Source organism: Physeter macrocephalus, unplaced genomic scaffold (genome assembly GCF_002837175.3).
Source record: "Physeter macrocephalus isolate SW-GA unplaced genomic scaffold, ASM283717v5 random_173, whole genome shotgun sequence".
Classification (NCBI taxonomy): domain Eukaryota; kingdom Metazoa; phylum Chordata; class Mammalia; order Artiodactyla; family Physeteridae; genus Physeter; species Physeter macrocephalus.
In genome coordinates this window covers 61,956-81,277 of record NW_021145451.1, presented here as the reverse complement: position 1 = coordinate 81,277, position 19,322 = coordinate 61,956, and the positions used below count along the sequence as shown (strand labels likewise).

At 51.5% G+C, this 19,322-nt stretch overlaps 1 protein-coding gene across 1 annotated transcript in view; it reads right to left on the bottom strand.

The window, feature by feature from the left end:
- Positions 1-3,243: 3,243 nt before the first annotated feature.
- MYOM3 (myomesin 3) overlaps positions 3,244-19,322 on the bottom strand; it is a 48,060-nt gene continuing 31,981 nt past the window's right edge. Inside the window, exons 23-37 of the mRNA XM_007121127.4 lie at positions 19,126-19,235; positions 17,493-17,537; positions 16,642-16,778; positions 15,152-15,296; positions 14,948-15,007; positions 14,480-14,547; positions 12,982-13,092; positions 11,144-11,231; positions 10,591-10,629; positions 10,235-10,343; positions 8,929-9,092; positions 8,673-8,709; positions 8,473-8,495; positions 6,798-6,853; positions 3,244-5,786 (exon numbers count right to left, since the gene is read on the bottom strand). Of these exons, the coding sequence (XP_007121189.2) occupies positions 5,526-5,786; positions 6,798-6,853; positions 8,473-8,495; positions 8,673-8,709; positions 8,929-9,092; positions 10,235-10,343; positions 10,591-10,629; positions 11,144-11,231; positions 12,982-13,092; positions 14,480-14,547; positions 14,948-15,007; positions 15,152-15,296; positions 16,642-16,778; positions 17,493-17,537; positions 19,126-19,235 (1,453 nt within the window). The 3' untranslated portion in view covers positions 3,244-5,525. The remainder of the gene's footprint in view (positions 5,787-6,797; positions 6,854-8,472; positions 8,496-8,672; positions 8,710-8,928; positions 9,093-10,234; positions 10,344-10,590; positions 10,630-11,143; positions 11,232-12,981; positions 13,093-14,479; positions 14,548-14,947; positions 15,008-15,151; positions 15,297-16,641; positions 16,779-17,492; positions 17,538-19,125; positions 19,236-19,322) is intronic.

Here is a 19,322-nt window from a genome sequence, read left to right as displayed (position 1 = left end):
TGATAGATAAACACTAACATAGGGTTTTGGAATGCTTTTTGGTGATGTGAGAAAAATTTTATGATGTCATATCATAGGAAAAAAACTCAGAATGTAAAATTATATGTAAGACTTCTCAATTCTGTTAAGACTGGTAGGAAATACATCAAGAAAGAATGTTACCAAGTGGTGTGTGAATTGGGAATGCTTTTAGCTCAAAGGATCGGAAAACCTGACTTACGGTGCCTGAAGCATAGAGGGATTTATTTTTCTCTCATAAGTTGTCTGGGGGTCTGAAGGCCTGGCATCATCAGCATGGTGATGTTGGGCTGGCATCTCTGCAATCTGCTTTTTATGGTCACAAGATGGCTGCCCAGCTCCAGGCACCGTGTCCACATTTGAGGCAGGAAGGAGGAAGGGGGGTAGTCTGGTGCCTGCAGTGTCTGTCCCTTCTATTGAGAGCATGAGCCTACCAAAGAGCCCCAGCAGATTTCTGTTTATGTCTCTTTGACCAGAACTGTGTCCTGTGGCTGCCGCCAGCTACAAGGGAGCCTGGGAAAGTGAATATTTTGCTATCCAGTCTTGAGAGTGGAGGTGGCAATGGGGAAGGGGTGGGAATATCTGTTAGGCTAGTTAATAAACAGTGTCTTCCATTGTATTTATTTCTGGTTGGAGGGCTTATGGATATATTTTTTAAAAATTTTATTGAAGTATAGTTGACTTACAGTGTTGTGTTAATGGCTGCTGTACAGCAAAGTGATTCAGTTATACATGTATATATCATTTTTCACATTCTTTTCCATTATGGTTTATCACAGGATATTGAATATAGTTCCCTGTGCTCTACAGCAGGACCTTGTTGTTTATCCATCCTATATATAATAGTTTATGTCTGATAATCCCAAACTCCCAATCCTTCCCTCCCCTCCCTGGCAACCACAAGTCTGTTCAGCTTATGGATATTTTTACTTTTCTTCTTGGTTCTTTTCTGTCTCGTCCAATTTTTCTACAGCAGCCATTTATCATTTCTATCATTGGAAGAATACAACAGATGCTACTTTAAAAATCCCCTGTGAGGTTGTGTACTCCCGTCTCTGGAAGTGTCTGTACTGTCATCAGTCGAAAAAGTGCAGAAGGAACTGTTGGATTCTGTGGGAGCTGGATTAGCCCGTCTATCTTCCCCAGCAACTGAGACTACAGGGAATGGGTGGGTGGGGAAATCTGTCATTTATTTCGATCCTCTCAGGCACCACGCTAGTTACTCGGCAGGCATCCCCTCATTTAATCCTCACAGCAGCCCTCCTTTACAGACGAGACACAGAAACTTTAAATTACTTAATTAAGGCACACACATCAAGTAAAGCAAAGCTGGATCTCAGATGATAGCACCAAGCTTTAAATCCGTTTATTTCTGCCACATAGTAAGCTCAGCAAACTTGTGCTGAATGAATGCAGATCAACGAATCAATTGGACGTATAATGTTTTTTTAAAACTACAGCCATGACTTGATAATTATTTCTTGTAGAACATCTCTGTTACCATTAATTTTAATTAGTGTGATTGAAAAATAGCAGGCTGTATACATTGCCTGCCAGAGAGGAACCCTGTGCTCACTCGCCTGTAACTAATGTCCTTGACTAATTGCTGGGTAAGTAACTCATATGACTCCAGATGACAAGACTGCCAAGGGTTTGTCTCCCGTGGAGTCTTTGAATATTTTTATTACGAAAAAATTCCAAACATATACGAAAGTAGAGGGCATGGTACCCATATACCCATCACCAGCTTCAAGAATCATCAATGTTTTGCTAACTTTTTCATTTATTTCTCTTTATTTCATTTATTTCTCTTCCTCTTACTTTCTTTTTTTCTTTTTTTAAACTGGAGTATTTTCAAGCAAACCCAAAGTCTCATTTCGCCATGAACATTTCTATAATCGGAATGAAAAGGCTTTTGTGTGGCCCCGTGTTTCTCTTTCTTTAGATCTGCTATAGCACAGGAAGCGGTGATATAAAAGTCAGCCCGGGGGCACAGGGGTTTCTGGGAGGCCCAGGAGAGGAGGGGCACATTCCTCACAGGCTGTGCAATGTGTTTTGCTCTCAACCCAGGGCACTTCTTGGCTGAAACTCCTCCCGCCTCAGAATTGAAACTTTTCTCAAATGCTGAAAATAAACTATCTGGCTTCCTCTAGCTAGAGACATCTGGGAAGTGATGCTTCTGAAACTATTTTTGGCATGAAAATGTCACCCCAAGCTGCTGGAAGTGATTTGGAAGTTTTGAGGTATTGAAAGCATCTGATGAGCGGTGGCGGAGGCCAAGTGGGTAGAGGTTAATTATTACACAGCCCAGGCATTTCCCATCAGGGCTCTTATCCCTCATGCTCTTCCTGTTTACAGCTCTCAATTCTTTAGGCCAAGGATGGCACTGGGGTTGGTATGTGAAAGGTGGCAGATGGGTGTGGGGAGGGGCCGCTGGTATGATAAAGGGGGAACACACTGGCTGGCTGGCCTTCCTTCAGCCTGCACGCCCTTCCTGGCTCCCTGGAAGTCCAGCGTGCCAGGAGATCCATGGAGGGCTCCTGGAGGATGCCAGGACCATGGGTTCACTGATGGGTTTCACCAGATAAGAGACCAGGTTTCTGACTTTCTGAGTCCCATGCAGGGTACCAGGGATCGGGCTGGACCAACTGAGATGCTTCCCAGGATGAGCCAGTAAAGAATAACACAAAGCGCAACTGGGAATTGTAAATATGGAAGAATCAGAGGGGTTCAGAAATTGGGATGCTGGAAGTGGCCCAGGCCAGGGGCAGGAGTGGAGGCCACTGGGAACAGGCTAAGGAGAGGAGAATAAAGTCAAGGCCAGTGGTTCAGGCTGCAGAGTGTGAAAGACGTGAAGCTGCGGAGCCTGGCTTTGTTGGATGACGGTGTGCCACCGCTACCTACCCTGGGCTCAGGAAATGTAGAATAGATGAAGATGGGAAAGACCCCTGGGGAGGTGGATGATTCATAACTCTGAGCTGGTTTGGCTCACAACACTTCGGACACCAAATGCGTGGGTTATCTGAACACCAACAACCAGTTCTCCAAATATCCAGACACCAACTGGGTGCCCTACAATTCAATTCAGTTTTGACGCTAACCACCCAGAGGTAGAGTCAGACCCCACAAGGTTGTCACCTGTACTTCTGACCAACCGGCAATAAGTTGAGGGTTCCCATGACTCCCTCCTCAGTCGATAATTTGCTGGATTGGCTCACAAAACTCAGGGAAACATTTTACTTACAGTTTCTGGTTTATTATGAAGGATACGGATGGCCAATCAGATGAAGAGGTCCACAGGGCAAGGAGTCGGGAGTGTGGAGGGAGCTCCCATGCCCTCTCTAAGTGCACCACGCTCCCAGCACCTTGATGTGTCCACAAACCCAGAAGCCCTCGGAATCCTGTCGCTTAGCAATTTTTAATGGAGCTTTCAGTACTTAGGCGTGATTCATTAAATCATTGGCCATGGGTGATTAACTCAATCTCTAGTCTCTCTCCCCTCTCCAGAGGGAAGTGGAGGTGGCTGGGGGCAGAAAGTTCTAGCCCTCTAGTCCTGCCTTGGTCTTTCTGGTGACCAGCTCCCATCCTGAAGCTATCTAAGGGCCCCCAGTCACCAGCCATCTTATTAGTATACAAAAGATGCTCTTTTCACCCTGGAGATCCGAAGGGTTTTAGGAGCTGTGTGTCCCAAACCAAAACAAAGACCAGATATAAAATTTTTAAATTTTATCACAATATCCTTTAGCAAGGTCCTTTCTCCCACCTGAGTGGCACTTGGAGTTTACTTGGGATTAAGTGGGAGGAGCTAAGACAGAGAACAGCCAAAGGTCTCAGGGACTTCCATTCCCACCGCCCCACCCTTGACCTGCCCTGTCCACAGTCTTCCTAGGTAGGAGGTCGTGTCAGCTGAAAGGACCCTCAAAAATGACCTTTCAGACTTCTTGCTTTATAGATGGGAAATTGAGGCAGGCCCAGACAAAGGAAAAAAAAAAATGCCCAAGATCACACAGTGAGTGCTTGGCTTCAAGCCTGGGTGTGTTTGCTTCCAAGACCTGCATAATCCTCCATACTCCTTCCCAGCCAGGGCACGGCAGGACACCTGGCCCCCTCGCCCCCCTCACTGAACACCTGGACTGACTGCACCTGTAGCTGCTGGGGGTGTAAGTTACCCATCATGCCTTGATGCGCGTGTAGGTGGTAAATGTAGGAGTGATTCATTCTACCTTTAAATTCAGAAATCAGAGGTGGGTGTTACGTGTTGGTGTTGGGAGTACAGATGAGTTTTATTTTCTCCTTCAACATTTTCAAGGTTTTCCAAAATTGTACAACAAACGTCTCTAACTTTATAAACCCCACCCCTCCCAATCTGATTTTTAAAAAGAAGGAAACTGGAGGGTGGTGAAATGCCCAGCTCCGTACTGAGGTCCAGCAAGCAAGGCCAACCAGTATCTGTCCCGCCAGGCAGAGGCCCTGAGCTGGAAGTCCTGAAGGTCATCCAACTCTCCAGCCTGGCATCCAAGGCCACCCAGGCAGCATCACCCCCACGCCTCACCTTTGCTCTCACCATCCCCTGCACCTGAAATCTCTTCCCATGATCGTCACCAAATCCAACTTATTTTTTCAGGGCCCAAAACCAATTCTGCTAGTTCCATGAAGGTGTTTTAAAGCTCACCTTCCCTAGTTGGGATGAACACCTCTCTCCCTCCTCTGACCACCAGTGGAACTTTATGTGGACCTGTTTTATGATCCTGATCATCTGACTTGTCCTGGAGTCATCTGCACCCAGGTCTGACTCTCCTCCTAGGCTGAGGTGTCCTTGAGGGCGGGGCCTGCATATTATGTATCTCTGTGCTCCCAATATGCCATCTGCAGCCTGGCACACGCTAGACTTCAAATGAATGTTCGTTGAACTTAAGTGAATTGAAAATACAGTATCCAAAAGGGGGTATTGTGATAAATCCGTTTATGGGGGGGGGGTACACCAACCTCGGCACTACTGTCATTTAGGGTTGAATTCTATGTGGTGAGGAGCTGTTGTGTTTAGCAGAATCCCTGGCTGCTACCTACTAGATGCCGGTGGACATCCCCAGTTGTGACAACCCCAAATTTGGACACTGCCAAATGTCTCCTGGGGGACAAAACTGCCTCCTTTTGAGGATCACTGGTGTGTGGTTTCAAGGGTTTTCATAAACAATCCCTAGGAGTAGGAATTCCCACCTGATAGATGAGAAAGGCAAAGCTCATGGAGAGTTTAGAGTTGAAACAGTTTTGCACGTAGGTCTCCCATTCCAAGTCCAGTGCTGATCCCGTTATCCTGGAGGCCTCCCAGGACCCCAGCAAGGTCTATGCTTCTCCACTTTGGTGTAGCTACTCCCCTCCCATGTCCCGGGTTCCACAATGTCCAATCCCCCCTGCCCCGCCTCCGTGGCTTGTGCCAGGCTGTAAGCCACTGGTTGACCCTCCTAGTCCATGCAGACTAGACCTCAGGCTGTGCCTGAATCCGACCGTCACATCTTCAGCACCTTGTCCTCCTCCCCGTGCTTGAACACGCTGATGGTGACCTGGCCCGTCTCGGAGCCATACTTGTTCTTGACGAAGACACCGTAGCGCCCGCTGTCCTCACTGTTGACCCTCTCGATGGTGATGGTGACCTCCAACCCCTTCACCTCCATGTGGTAGCGGTCAAGGAAGGTGACGGGCTGGTCATTCTTCAGCCAAGAGATTTCAGGGATAGGATCTCCTGAGATGACGCAGGTCAGGCACAGGGTCTGTTTGAAAGGACAGGAAGGGAACGCTCAGTCCACCCGCTTGGAATAACCCTTGGTATCACCTTCACACTCCCAGGGAGCCCCCAGTACAAGCTGCTCCTTGTGGGAAGTTCATTATGTGTGTTTTATTGTGACCCATAAAGTAATAACAGTAAAGGGAGATGTTTTACTCTAACCCCACACCCTCCATTCTCAACATTTCTACAGGAACACTTAACTAGTTAGACTGTCAGGCCGTTATTACTTTGGCAATTACCTGCCCCAGAATGGCCTGGACTTTGCTTTATTGCTTTTTATTGTATATTTCATTATGATTTTACCATGCAAATAAGGCTAGATTGCTTTAACATAAAGATTTAAGAATTGAGTTTGAAAACTCTCAACAGAGCAATTTTCACCGCAGAGGCACTCTAGTGTAATGGCCAAACACTCAGAGTCTGGAGCTGGGCTGCCAGGCTGTGAATCTCAGCTCGGCTCCTTTAAGCTGTATGACCTTAGGTAAGTCCCTTAACCTTTCTGGGCCTCAGTTTCCTCCGCTATACAGTATGACTAGTAATAACACACTATTTCATGTGGTTGCCTTGATGGTTAAATAATGGAATAGTTCCTGGCACAAAGTAAGCAACATGAAAACGTTAGCTATCATTTTCTAGAAATTAGACTTGAATAACTTCAGTCCTGAAAGGGCTTTTTAGGTATCATCTAGTCAAACTCCTGTGGAAACTGAAGTTCACACGGAGAAGTCCATGACACCCAGTGCCACCTGGAGAGATGGGGTAGAACTGGGGTGAGCACAGGCCTGTCACCCCCCGCAAGGGCCTGACACCAGGCTCAGTGTCTTTCCTTTATACTGCATGTGACCATTGAGGTGTGGTCATTCGGCCAGACTCCGGTGCATCCAGCCCCTCCGGCTCTGGAATCCACGGTGCTTCGTTGCTTTGTGCTCTCTGATGGATACAGGAGGGAACCCAGGGTGGGACTGCCGGCTGTGGGCTGGGGAACAGTCAGTACCTTATCTTCCATGATCGTGGCCACATCCGGCAGGCCCCTCACCACTTTGGCACGATCTGGAAGGGAAAAACGAGACCCCCAGTGATGAATGTTTTCCTGCCAGCTGCTTCCCAGCAGCAGGTTCCACGAAGTTGAGGTTTATTTTTAAGCAATGCTTCTTTTTCTTATTTGCATCATTTTGGGTGGACATCCTTAAACGTGTATTATGTTATTTCCTTGCCTTTATAAACAAAAGAGAGGGGACGTAATGTGTTTCTGTCATTGACTCGAGGTTATTATCATGGCTGGTGGTACCTGGAGGTGACAGTGAGGTGCCCCTCCCCTGAGGACTGGGAGAGAAGGTGATAAGATTGCTCTGAGCCTTAAACTGGCAACATGCACACAACAGGTGTGACGAACCAGCTCAGGGAGTGAATAGGAAGGGAGCTTTCGGGACACTGACTCTGGTCAAGGGAGGGGTCCTGGTGGCCATGGCGGCTGGGCAGGAAGAGACTGTGGTTGTAAATCACTAAGCAGAAAGCCAATATGTCGCAATCGAGGCTGTGGGAACGGACCCTAGACCACGATCAGGGATGTGCAAAGAGCCTAAAGTGGCTGGTGTCTGTGCAACGGATGTAGGGGAGAAGGAGCCTGAATCAGGGTTGAAGGGGGAGGGGAAGGATGGCCCCAGAGACGGACACTGCTGTGGGAGGAACGTTCACCAGGCCCATCATGGCGGGCGCAACAATCCGCTTCCCTTGACGCTCAACTCGGCCAGCCCTAGCAACCACAGGTGGTGAGTTCAGGCCCCTCTGTTAGGGTCCTGGAGGGGGTGTCCTGTGCAGAGACTCGGCATTCCAGGATGGGGGGGGGCAGGTGATTAGGAGGCAGGACGGGCTGAGTCGGGTCTGCAGGCTGCGCTCCGCCCACCAAGGTGGCCGCCTGCCGCGAGGGCTCCTCACCGCTCTTAGACCCCAGACGGCCCCCTTCCAGATGGCAGTTATGAACGGCCTGCACTTCCCGCCAAGTGGGGACACTCAGGGACAAGACGCCACATAGGGCTAAAGCCCCCTCCTACCAATGGCCCCAAACGGTCCGTTTCCCTCCTCACCGTCAGGTTAAACGGGGCTGCTTTGCTCTGCTGCCAGGAGGCTTCCCCTCATGGAAAGTCCTACACTGACCGGCTGGCTCCCTGAGACCAGAAAGCCAGCCTCCTGGAACTGGGTGCTTTAGAACTGGTTGCGGGGACCCGGAGAAGCTCCAGTGCGTGGACCTGGTGGTCCCCCTGGGCAACTCGGAGGCTGTGTCCTGGATTAGATGAGGCCCTAGGGCCCCGACAGCCAGAACCAGCTTCAGCTTTACAGTCGTCCCCTCCCGGGCCTCGCTTGGCAAGATCAGCCCAGCCTCGGTCCTGTCTGCCCCTGCCTCTGGAGTCCCACCGACATCGGCCGCGTGCCTACTCGCCACCAGGCCCGCACCAGGCGCATCCACATCCACGGTCTCAGGGATCCTCGGACTCCTCATCCACCTGTCTTCACGCTGCCACCATCCGGGTCTCCCGGCAGCTCTGTGACGGCCCAGAGCCACGCAGACCCCATGGGGAACTGGGACTCCAGCTACCTGCCAGGAGGCGTGAGCAGCTGGGAAGCCGCCCCAAACTCAGAAGTGGAAACAACAGAAATATGGCTGGACTTACTCTTCTCGATGATGGCCAAGGCTCTGAAAAACGGAAATGGGAAAAAGCCTTGGTGTTTCATCTGTTAAAGGACAGTCCTACCCGGGTAGGGGGCAGGGGGTGACGGGGGAAAGGTGGAGCTGTCCGGCCTCCCAGGAAGGGTCCTGTACTCGTGCACCCCAGGGGCCTTGATCACACTGAGAAACGCCAAGGAAACTTACTTCAATCTCTGGTGCTCAGCCAGGGCGTCCTCAAAAGCTAAGAGAAGGAAAAGGGGAAAAGGTGCATCAGGGCATCTACCCCCAATCTCCCCCGCAATCCTGCAACCCACATAGAGCTCAGCGCTGACTGTTCCTCCACTCTGTTCCAGCATTCTCTTGGGGCAGTGCTAGGATTGGGCGGGGAGATGGGAGCCCCCGCAAAAGACCATGGGGTTTTCTAAACAGGTTTCACCGCGGACAGACGCTGAGCGCTCACCTTGCCCCGAGAGATCAGCTGAGAGCTGCCGGACCTCCTTCCCGGCCGCTATCTCTAGGGTGTATTTGCCCTTGTCTGAGTCTTTGGGGTCCAGGATGTGGAGCCAGATCTCATCCAGGGTGGTGCCAGCCCTCACCCGATCACCACTCTCCAGGCGTTTCTCTCTGAACGTGAGGGCAAAGAAATGGTTAACACAGCTCAGTCCGGGACGGGCTGTCTGTCTGCCCATCTACAGGCACCCCTGCCCCAAACTCCTCTCCCGGGGTTTTGTTCCCAGATGTGTGAGCTGAAAGTGGTGACCATCCATGAGATATTTGATAAATATCTATCCACTCATCCATTCATCATTCATTCATTCATCAAACCTTGTGGCAGCGCTGAGTCTATGTTTGTGACGTGTCCTGCAGGCTGGGACTTTGAGGAAATGGTGCTCCAGGGTCAGTGACCACCTCCCCACACCCCACCAGTGGGAGCCACTTCCTCACTTCATCCTTTTCCTCATCTTAAAACCTCCCAGCATTTCTTCCCACAATCACTCTTACGTAATTCTTATAAACCATATAAACTCCGTTCCTTCTTTACTTAAATTTCATTCCTAAAGACACCTGGCCCATGTCAGTGTTTTGTCACAGAAGTGACACCTCTGGGCTTAGTCATGGGGCTCAGAAACTCTAGAGAAGGAGCTTCACTGTTCTGAAATTCAGCTTGGCCTTGGTCTCACTCACATGACAAGTTTGACTAAGTCCGTCTAGCCTTCTCCACAGAATGGGTGCAGTAATGTCTGCTCCACAAGGCTGAGGTTTGCAAGTAAGAAGCACTGGGAAAATTCTGCTCCCAAACTCTCTGGGGTCACTTAGCTCCTGGCTGAGTCTCTGATACCTGATCCTGCCTTCAAGGCCTGGCCCTCAGTTAGTCGTCAGCGCCCAGGTCCCTCGACCTGCACCTCTCCCCTCAGCCTGGCTGCCTGAGTTTGCTAAGGCTGCAAAGACCCACAAGGGCACTTGACCATCTGGTTCTCCATCGTTCCCGCATCCTTCTCTCCCCCAGTTCCCAGATGGTGCTCTAAGACAATGGTCCTTCTCTGGCCATGGATATTCTGGGAAAGTGATCTTAGCACCAGGGTTCCCACCTTTCCTGGGGAGCCTCCCTTCTGTGTCTCTAACAGCTGTTCCCTGTCCCAGACTCCCTCCGTGGACAGCGGGACCGGTGAGAGACCCTGTCTCTGCCAAGCCCTCGGGACTGGGCTCTAAGGCAGGTGCTGGGCCCCCTCCAGCCTGGCTAGGGCTCCAGGGCAAGGCCAACCTACTTGTGGAACCAGGTGGTTTTCATGTAGTTCACGTTGTAGTACTTGACCCTGCTGAAGAGCCGGATCCCCTCCTCCGTCCCCTGGATTTTCAGTGGGGTCGCAGAGAGGGCTGGGGAGGCATGGGAGAAGGGTGAGTCTTCCCCAAGGCCCTTTGGGCAGCACATCTGGGGGGCAGCCAGTTCACCCCTGCTTTGGGGTGTAGTGGGGGGAACACAGTGTGGTGAAGAGGCAGGAGCGTCTCCCCCAGTCTCTGAGGCTGGAAACTAAACCCACCCCCGGCAGCCAAGGATGGCTAGAGGTCCCCCGGAGGCTATGTGGCATCACGGCAGTGCTGAGCAAAGAGGGGGCTTGCTTACCACCAATCCTGCCCAGCTCAGTGAAGATGGCATCCAGGGCTGGAGGGAGACAGAGGGAATGGTCAGCTGATGTAGGGCTCCCCTAGGGATGCACCAGGTGGGGCCGTCCTTGGAAAAGGCTGGTGGACCTTATGAGCAGCTCTCAGAACACAGGCTTAGGGGTGGGGAGGGGATCTGGGGCACTGCGTGACTGATGGGGCAGGGGGGCAACACAGATGGAGGACGAATGGGCCGCCATGACATTCTTCCTGCAGGCTGAGACGAGCAGCCTGGTGAGGAGCCTGGGGCCCACTGTGGGGGCGGAGCAGAGAACTCAGGCTCCGGGTCTTGAAGCCTGGGCTCGCTGTGGGATAGTGCATGAACATGGGCACCAGCGTCACACAGACCAGGCCCTGCCACTGACCAGCTGTGCAGCCGTGGGCAGGTCACTTAACTCCCCTGGGCCTCGGTTGCCCCAAGTGAGGATCCCAGACAGTTTCCCCACAGGTCACACTGCATCTCTTGGTTCTATGTGAGGCCCTCGCGGCCCGTCTCTGATGTCGCCGGCTCCTACCTCCACCTGTGAGGTGCAGGATGGTGTCGTCAGCCCCTCGCTCGTCGGAAACCTCTGCTCTGTAAACGCCCTTGTCCTCTTTGGAAAGCTGGAAAGAAGGATGTGAGAAGGCGGTGCCGGCATGAGTTCCAGAAGGAGCGATGGACAGCAAATCAGGAGGCCTGGGCTCTAGGCCTGCCCCTAACTCTCCTCCCTGGGCCTCGGTTTACCCCCCTGCGATGGGTGATCTCTGAGGCTCCTTCCAGCTCCAGAGCCCTTTGATCCCAAGCCCAGGGCTTGTCTGGGCCTGGAGGTGGGGCGAGAGGGGGAACTGAGGGCAGAAACAGACGCCCCGCATGTGATTCTCAGGCAGCTGCTCTGAGCAGAGCAAAGTGAGCCCTCCTAGCAGAGCTGGGCCGAGCAGGGCGCACCCTCCACCAGCGTGCCCTGCTTCCCAGGGGCCCTGGATAGAGGGACCTCTCTGCACCTCTCAGAAGGAAGGGTGCTTTCTTTTGCTCAGGACAAGGGGGTCCTTACTGGCACATGCTTGTCCACCCTAAGTGAAGGCTGGGTCAACACTCAGCAAAGCAAGAACTTGGGTCACGCTTTGAAAGCAAGATCAGAAGTCAGCTGTGCCCTCTTATTACACAGCATCTCCTCCAGGGGCTGCGGGGGTGGGGGTGTGATATCTGCCTCCCTGTCCCCTCAAAGGGCCCCTCTCACCCCAACCATCTCTACATAGTGTACTTTGAGGCAGGATTCAAAGCAGAAGCATCTCTTAACTGGGGTATCAAAGGGCTGAAAACCCCAACAGTCTTCTCCCATGTCTCCTGCCCCCTCCCTCAGTGAAGGCTCCAAAGTCCAGCCAAATTCCGGTGAGAGTGATTGAAGAAACTTCCGGCCCCACTCTCAAGCTTTGTATCTTGGTATTTAAACCCTCTGAGCCTCAGTTTACTCATCTGTAAAATGGTGGCATAATCCTTTCCCTGGCTACGTACTATAGTTGCTGTGAGGATCCAGGGAGATAATTCTTCAGAAACCAGTAAGTTCTGCACCAATAGGCTGGATGATTATGACAAGACTCAGTAGCTATTAAGCACCTACTTGATGCCAAGCCCCGTGTGAGGAGTTTGCACTGTGATGACAAAGGCCAGCTTGCCATCGTCTTGGCCAGGATTTGGGAAAGGACCCTGAAATCATTATTTCCTGCATAGTCTGCAAACCTGCGTCTGCCGCAGTCCTCCTTGGCACACGGTGAGGCCACAGAAATCAGGGGCAAGGCAGAAAAACATTGAATATTTAAGAATAAGCCTTGCATTTCTACCTTAACCAGGTCACACTCCTCCGAGGGCCACGGGGAGGTCGTGGGTGGGAGAAGTGAGCTCCAGGCCCTATTTTGCTCTGCCCGGACCTGCCTCACACAGAGACGGTCTTCCTGTCCTGAATCTCAGGCTGCAGGGGCAGGAAGGAATCTCTGAGAGAGCATCCCTCTGACCTGCTCGTGTAACAGATGAAAACTGAGGTCAGAGAGGGACAGTGACTAGCCCAGGGCCATGCAGCCAGTGGCAGGGCCAGGACTGGAATCCAACTAAAAGGAAAAATCAGTATTACTGAGCCTGTCTTGATTTAAAGTTTTGGTATTGTTTTCCCTCACAGTCTTTTTTTTTTTGGCATGAATTTTGATCCTTAAAAATATTGCATGAAATATTATTTATCTTGAGTACTGAGCCTTTCAGTGCTTCCTTAAAGTTTGTGCAGGAGGTCAGTGCCTCACTTGCCTCACCCTGGTCCTGACTCCCTGCCCAGTGCTCCTGGCACTGCCTGGAGGCTGTGAGCCCTGAAGTCAGAGCTGCACTTACCTCTTCGATGCAGAGAAGCCCTGCTCCAGTCTGCGGGTCGTACTGACCATCTGGGAACTCTTTCTTCTGGAAGAACCACTGGAAGCGGGTTTCTTTCTTGGTGTTGGTCACCTGAGGAAGGTGGGGAGTGAGAAGACTCCTTCAGGCTTTCTCTTTTAAGTGAAGACTCAGTTCATCAGAACCTTTTTTTTTTTTTTTTTTTACAAACATGACTCCCCCCGCCTCCGCCCCCAGGCTAAATCTCAGCCAACCCCTTCCGCATACCATATGTCTCCTCTGATGGTTTCTGGACTCTGGACTTGTGCTAATGCTATTCCCTCTGCTTTTTTTTTTTTTGCGGTACTTGGGCCTGTCTTAAAAAGCCTATTTAGATGTAAATAATTTAGAATATTGATGACCATTTTCTTTGAATGCATTTGAAGTAAAACACCATGGTTTTATAAGAAAAGATGCTTTGAACATTCTTATTGGCACATTCTTTTTTTTTTTTTTTTTTTTTTTTTTTTTTGTGGTAGGCGGGCCTCCCCCTGCTGCGGCCTCTTCCCCTGCGGAGCACAGGCTCCAGACGCGCAGGCCCAGCGGCCATGGCTCACGAGCCCAGCCCCTCCGCGGGTGCCACCAGGGAAGCCCCCCTCTGCTTCTCGATCCCTTTCCTACCCTACTTTTTCTTGTAATTGCCTGTGTCACCTCCTCCAGGAAGCCTTCCTTTATGCACCCCAGAGTGTGCCGCATTATAAGTCATCAATTTCCTGCATGTCTCCATCACAGCAGGAGCTATGCTGTTTTCCCCACGAGCTTGCTTTGGACTGTGGGATCTTACAGGCCTAAGGAGACCACTTCTTCACCCTTGTATGCCCAGTGCTTGCATAGTGTGTAACACAGAGTAGGTACTTAGGTTTGCTGAATGGATAGGCTTCTGGGAGTGCGCCCTCCCCTCCCCCGCCCTCCCCCAGTTATCTAAAAGGCTGCAGGGTGCTGAGAAAGAACACCTGCTTCGGAGTCAGGCACATCCGGTTAAAACCTGGGCCTGTTATCATGGAGTCTTGAGCTAGTTCCCCACTTGGCTTTTCATCCTAAAGTGGGGATTGTAACACCTCTCTCACAGATGATTGTGAGGCAGATGAAATAAAATAATGCTGTGAAGTGCTGAGAACGGTGTCTGGCAGGGCTACTAACAGACACAGGGACTACAGCTCAACATATAGAGCCCTCACTTGCTCCCAGACCCCTGACCCCCAGAACCCCTCCCAGAGCAGCTGGGAGATCTAGCTCAAGGCTGACTCAGCGCACACTAATTCACACTAACTCTGCTCCCCTGGGCTTTTGTTTTCCAGTTAAATGCAAAATCCCTGGGGCTACTTCCTCTGCTTGGGATGACACCAGCCCAGGGTGTGGAGTTGCAGGGAATGGGGCAAAAGACAGTCACGGGGCTTGGGGACAACCACAGGTCTTGCCCCACGGGGCCTGGGGGCAGGGCTGGAGATGGGGGGGGCTTTGCCTTGCACGTCAGCAGCACTTGGCAGTCCTCGGTGACCTTCCACTGCAAAGGCTCCTCGAAATACGGACCTAGGAGGGCAAAACAGCACGCCCAGCGGTCAGAGCGCCGGGCTCGGCCCGGGCGCCACCTGGTGGCCAGACAGGGGAAGGCAGCTGGGGAGGGGCACCTAATAACTACTGGCCCCTCGGATTCTGGGATTCCGCCCCCACGAGGGAGGGGACTGGGGTGAGGCATCTGGGAGGCATCTAGGGTGCAAAGTTTAGGGCGCTCATTCTCGGGGTTGGGCAAGTGCTGTTTCGTTCTGGCACGGGGACAGCACTAGATCAAATGGCAGTGGCCCTCCCTCGTGGGGGGGGGGAGTGTCCAGCAGGGCGGAGGGATGTATTAATCCACTTGCCCAGCGGTTCTCCGGAGCTGCCTGCTGGCCTGCTGGCCGAGGTGTTTGAACTTCGCCCCAGCAGTTCTTACCCTGCTTTCTCTTCCAGTCTCTTCTCTTAGCATCTGCCTCCCTTAGAAGTTTGTCGAACTCTGTGAACACAGAGGGGGGAACGGGTGTGAACCAGGTGGAGCGCGGGTCCAGAGGAGGGCGTCAGGCTGGATAGAGACGCCCAGGCTGAGAGCTGAGGCCGGGTGCATGGGGCGGGGGTGGGGGGTGGTCAGGGCACAGCTGACCGTCATCCACCAGAGCCAGGGTGATCTGGTTCTTGGCTTTTCCGTCTTGGAGCTGAGCAGTATACGACCCTTTGTCGTCCTCAGTCAAGTTTTGGATGATAACTTCCACCAGGCCCTTCTCTCGGACAAAATTGATTTTCCGGTTCTGGGGAGAAAAAAACCCGAAAATCTTTCTGTCCTTTTCCAATCCCAGGGAATTTGTGCTGTGGGGTGCAAATCAGGGCGTGGTTGGACTTGGGGGTAATATATGCAGAGTTAGAAGCCTTCAGAGACTGGGGAGGGGGCCCTAGGTACCCCTCTCCTGTGTATAGACTGGGCTTTTCCCACACCCGGCCCCTGAGAACACCCTGGGGCCCGGCAGACACTGGAAAGAGTCTTGCGTGCTTGTATCAGTTGCAATTAATAATAATCCCCAGCCTCCTACTGTGCCATGTTTTTTGGTTATTTTCTACTTCTTTTGCAATTTAATATAAAAAAAATCCCCCATAAAACTATAAAGGATAATATAAAAAAGCCTGTGTACCTGCTACCCAGAATTAGCACTTATGTACATTTTGTCACATTCTAACAGTTTTCAAACGTTTTATTTTCCACATTTAGGGTGTATGTATGATTTGAGAGAATCGTCTAGTTTGATTTTTCTGTAGCGGCACCTGCTAGTATCGGTGCTGTGTACCAAGAGTCCAGACTTTGTTACCCTGCCTCTACCATGAGCCAAGGTCATGATTAATCTCTATGCAGACCTTTCAGATCAATTTTTTTTCCAATTGCTCCTCCTGATCCTGGGGCAACCAACCCCATTGTACCGATGCAGAAACTGAGGCACAGAGAGGTGAAGAGACCTGCCCAAGGGCACACAACCTACAGAAGATGAATATGAGTCTTCTGACATCTAGCCCTGAGCTCTTTCTCCTCTGTCAGAACCAGCTCCCCTCTTTATAACACATATTTTTTGATGGCCATCTGGAGATGAAATTCACAAATAAGATCTTCTCATGATTGACTCTCTCATGAGAGATTGTACTCATGTACATTCTCATGAGTACAAGAAGAACAGGCAAATGAATGAAAGAGCATAGGTAATGTGGCTAATAGAATAAAAACTCTCTATTCAGTGTATATTAACACTGCAAAAAAAATTCTTTGTGTTTATATCTCAGAGTTAGGGTCTAGGCTTGGATAATTATAAGCATGAATGTAGGTTTTTCACCTTTCAGATGTTTGACAGGACAGTGAAGAATTGTGGGAGGCATGGGAAGTTCTTTGTGGGAGTGTTCCTTGCATTGGCAAGTGTCTAGCATCCCTGCCACCCACCCCCCAGGTACTAAAATCCAGGTGTCCTCACCCCCCACCCTATCACTGTGACAGCCAAAGCTGGTGGCCGTTTCTGAAATGTCTGCTAGGGGAAGGTGCAGCCAGTGGAGACCACTGCCTGTGAGGCCACCTCCTGGGCCAGGAGCCTCACTTAGGGATTCTGAGCCCCCAATTACCGGTGAGCTGAAGATTTCCTGCTCGTTGAAGATTAGATGCAGCTCAGCGGCTGGAGACAACTTTTCTACTTCCAGCCACAGCCGCACCTCTCCTTGCTCGAGGATGTCAATGTTCCAGCCGGAGATCAGCTTGATCACTGGGAGGCAGAGGACAGGAAAGGGTGGGCAGGGAACCCTTCTCCCCTCCCACTCCCAACAGCCCCACCTTGAGCACACTGTGGGCATTTAATGTGCAAAATGTTTCAGAGTCTGATGCAGACACGACTGGGGTGAGGGGCTGGGGAGGGTTTCCCACATTCAGTCCCCCTAGATTGAATTCATCTCAGGGAATTCATCCTCTTCCCACAGCTTTGAGGTCATGCTTCTCACCCTGGCTGGACACTGGATCCCCAAGGACTTTCAAAAACACCAGTGTCTGGCTCCAGACCCAGAGGTTCTGATTTGTTTGGGGTGTGGCCTGGGTATTGGGATTTTGAAAAGCTCCGGGGGTGATTCCAATATGCACCCAAATTTGTGACCCCTGCCCCAGGGAGCAAAAGCTACTCGTGGCCAATGGAGGGAAGCAGGGGTTTAGATGATCCACAATCCAAGAAGAAGAAGAAACCAGCCACTCTGCCCTCCCTTGCATCCCATGTGCTCTCTGCTGACCACTCTGTTCCCTTCATGGACTGAGGACTCCCTGGGTCTCTGACCTTCCAGCCCCAAGACGTCCCCATCCTTTGCCTGCCGCACCACGCCCCCCCGCCCGCCCCCCGCTAGTTTCTGGCTCTTGGCTGACTCAGCCAGCCCTGCTCAGAACACCCCAGTGGGCCTGGCGGGACTGCCCAAGGCTGGTGGCTTGGACCGCTTACCTGGGTTTCTAATCTCATGGCTCAACTTCTTCAGCTTGTTCAGCTCTGGGACAGGGAGAAGCAAGGAAGAAACCAAAGAGAATGACATACCCGGGCCAGTGGGGTCCGTGGAAGCCGTCCTAGCGTCCACACTGGGTGAAAGTCCCGAGAGACTCAGCTTGGGGTCACTTGGCTACTGAGGGGTTCATGATGACCGCTGTAGGCCTTGGCTCTGGGGCACTGAGGGGGCTGCGGGGGCTGCTGCAGGCCACCCTGAGGTTGCTTCTTCTCCTGTCCTTCAAGACCTGATCAAGTGCCACCTCCCCAGAGAAGCACCTACTGTGTGCCAGGCTCTGCATGATCTCAGCAGTCCTCACACCATGCTGTGGGGTGAACATTACTGTCTGCCTCCTGAGGCCCCTTGTTAACCCACTGAGCCATACTGTCCCAGCATCTGAGGGTCTGTTCTCCCCACTGAGCCATACTGTCCTAGTATCTGAGGGTCTGCTCTCCCCACTGAGCCATACTGTCCTAGTATCTGAGGGTCTGCTCTCCCCACTGAGCCATACTGTCCTAGTATCTGAGGGTCTGCTCTCCCCACTGAGCATTTCAGTCTACACGTGTCTAGGGCAGGTCAGCAGAGTGCTGTCTCACTGCTAACTGCTTCTTTGTGTTAGGTTTGGCTCTTCTGCTAAGCTGAGCTCTGGACCTGCATGGTATCTGGCACACAGCGTGTGCTCAATAAATACGTGTTGCGTGAATGAATTGGCAGGGGCAGGGCTCATATCTCATTTCCTCTTATAAGCTCCAGAGTCCTTAGCATGATGAGTCTGGACACATAGCAAGCATCCAGTCCAAAAACAAAAAGCAAAGCCCATTACTTTTGTGGATGGCTTTAGTTTGCATGGAATCATCTAAGTATATCTGCATAACAACACTCTTTCACTTAGGACAGCAGGGATTATAATCCCCCTTTACAGATGAGGAAACTGAGGCCCAGAGAGGTGTCATGACTTATCCAAGGTCAAGCAGCCAGGAAATTGTGGAACTGGAATTGCACTCTGGACCTGCCTGGCTTCTGCTTCTTAACAAAATCAAAGGGCCTCCAGTGCAATCATCAGGGAGGACAATGGGCTGTCCCAGTTGCTATGGAAACAGCAGAGGGTGAGTCTCATAGATGACCGCTGAGGCCCGGCATCCCTTCTCTGGTTTACCGCAGTCCCCACTGCTCCCTTTTGCCATCCTCATTCCTCAGACCGACTGCCATTTGCAGTTTATCATTCTACTTACGCTGTTGTTTTTCTTAGGCTACGGAAGGAAGTGAAATAATTCACTGGTACCTTTGCTTTTTATCAAAAGTAGATAAAGTAAAGAGAGAGACAAGAAGAGCGTGAACTCCATCAGGAAGGGATTTCTGTCTGTTGAGTTCACTGATGGAATTCAGTGCCTAGGACAGTCTCTGGCATATGGTCGGTGCTCAGCAGATACTTATTCACGGGCTAACTGACTGAATGGGTGGGTGAGGGCCTACTTCCCTGGAAATCTCTGCTTTACTCATTTTTATTGCTTCTTGCTGGCCTCTGGGGTATTTGTGTTTGGGACTCCGTGTCGGGGTCGTCTCTCTGGGGAGGTGGCAGTGGAACAGGGGCATCACCTTCCTCCGTCAGCGTGTGGCTTGCTGAGATTTCTTCGTCAGCATCGGTGACCACCACCGAGTAGGTGCCCAAATCCTCGAGGCCAGGTTCTTTCAGGATGATCTTGGACCTGCAGAGACAGGAGGGCAGAGTCTCTGAGAGGGGCCGTGTGCCCTGGAGGCCTGGGGGCTGGGGAGTCTCGGTCGGCTTTGCAAGC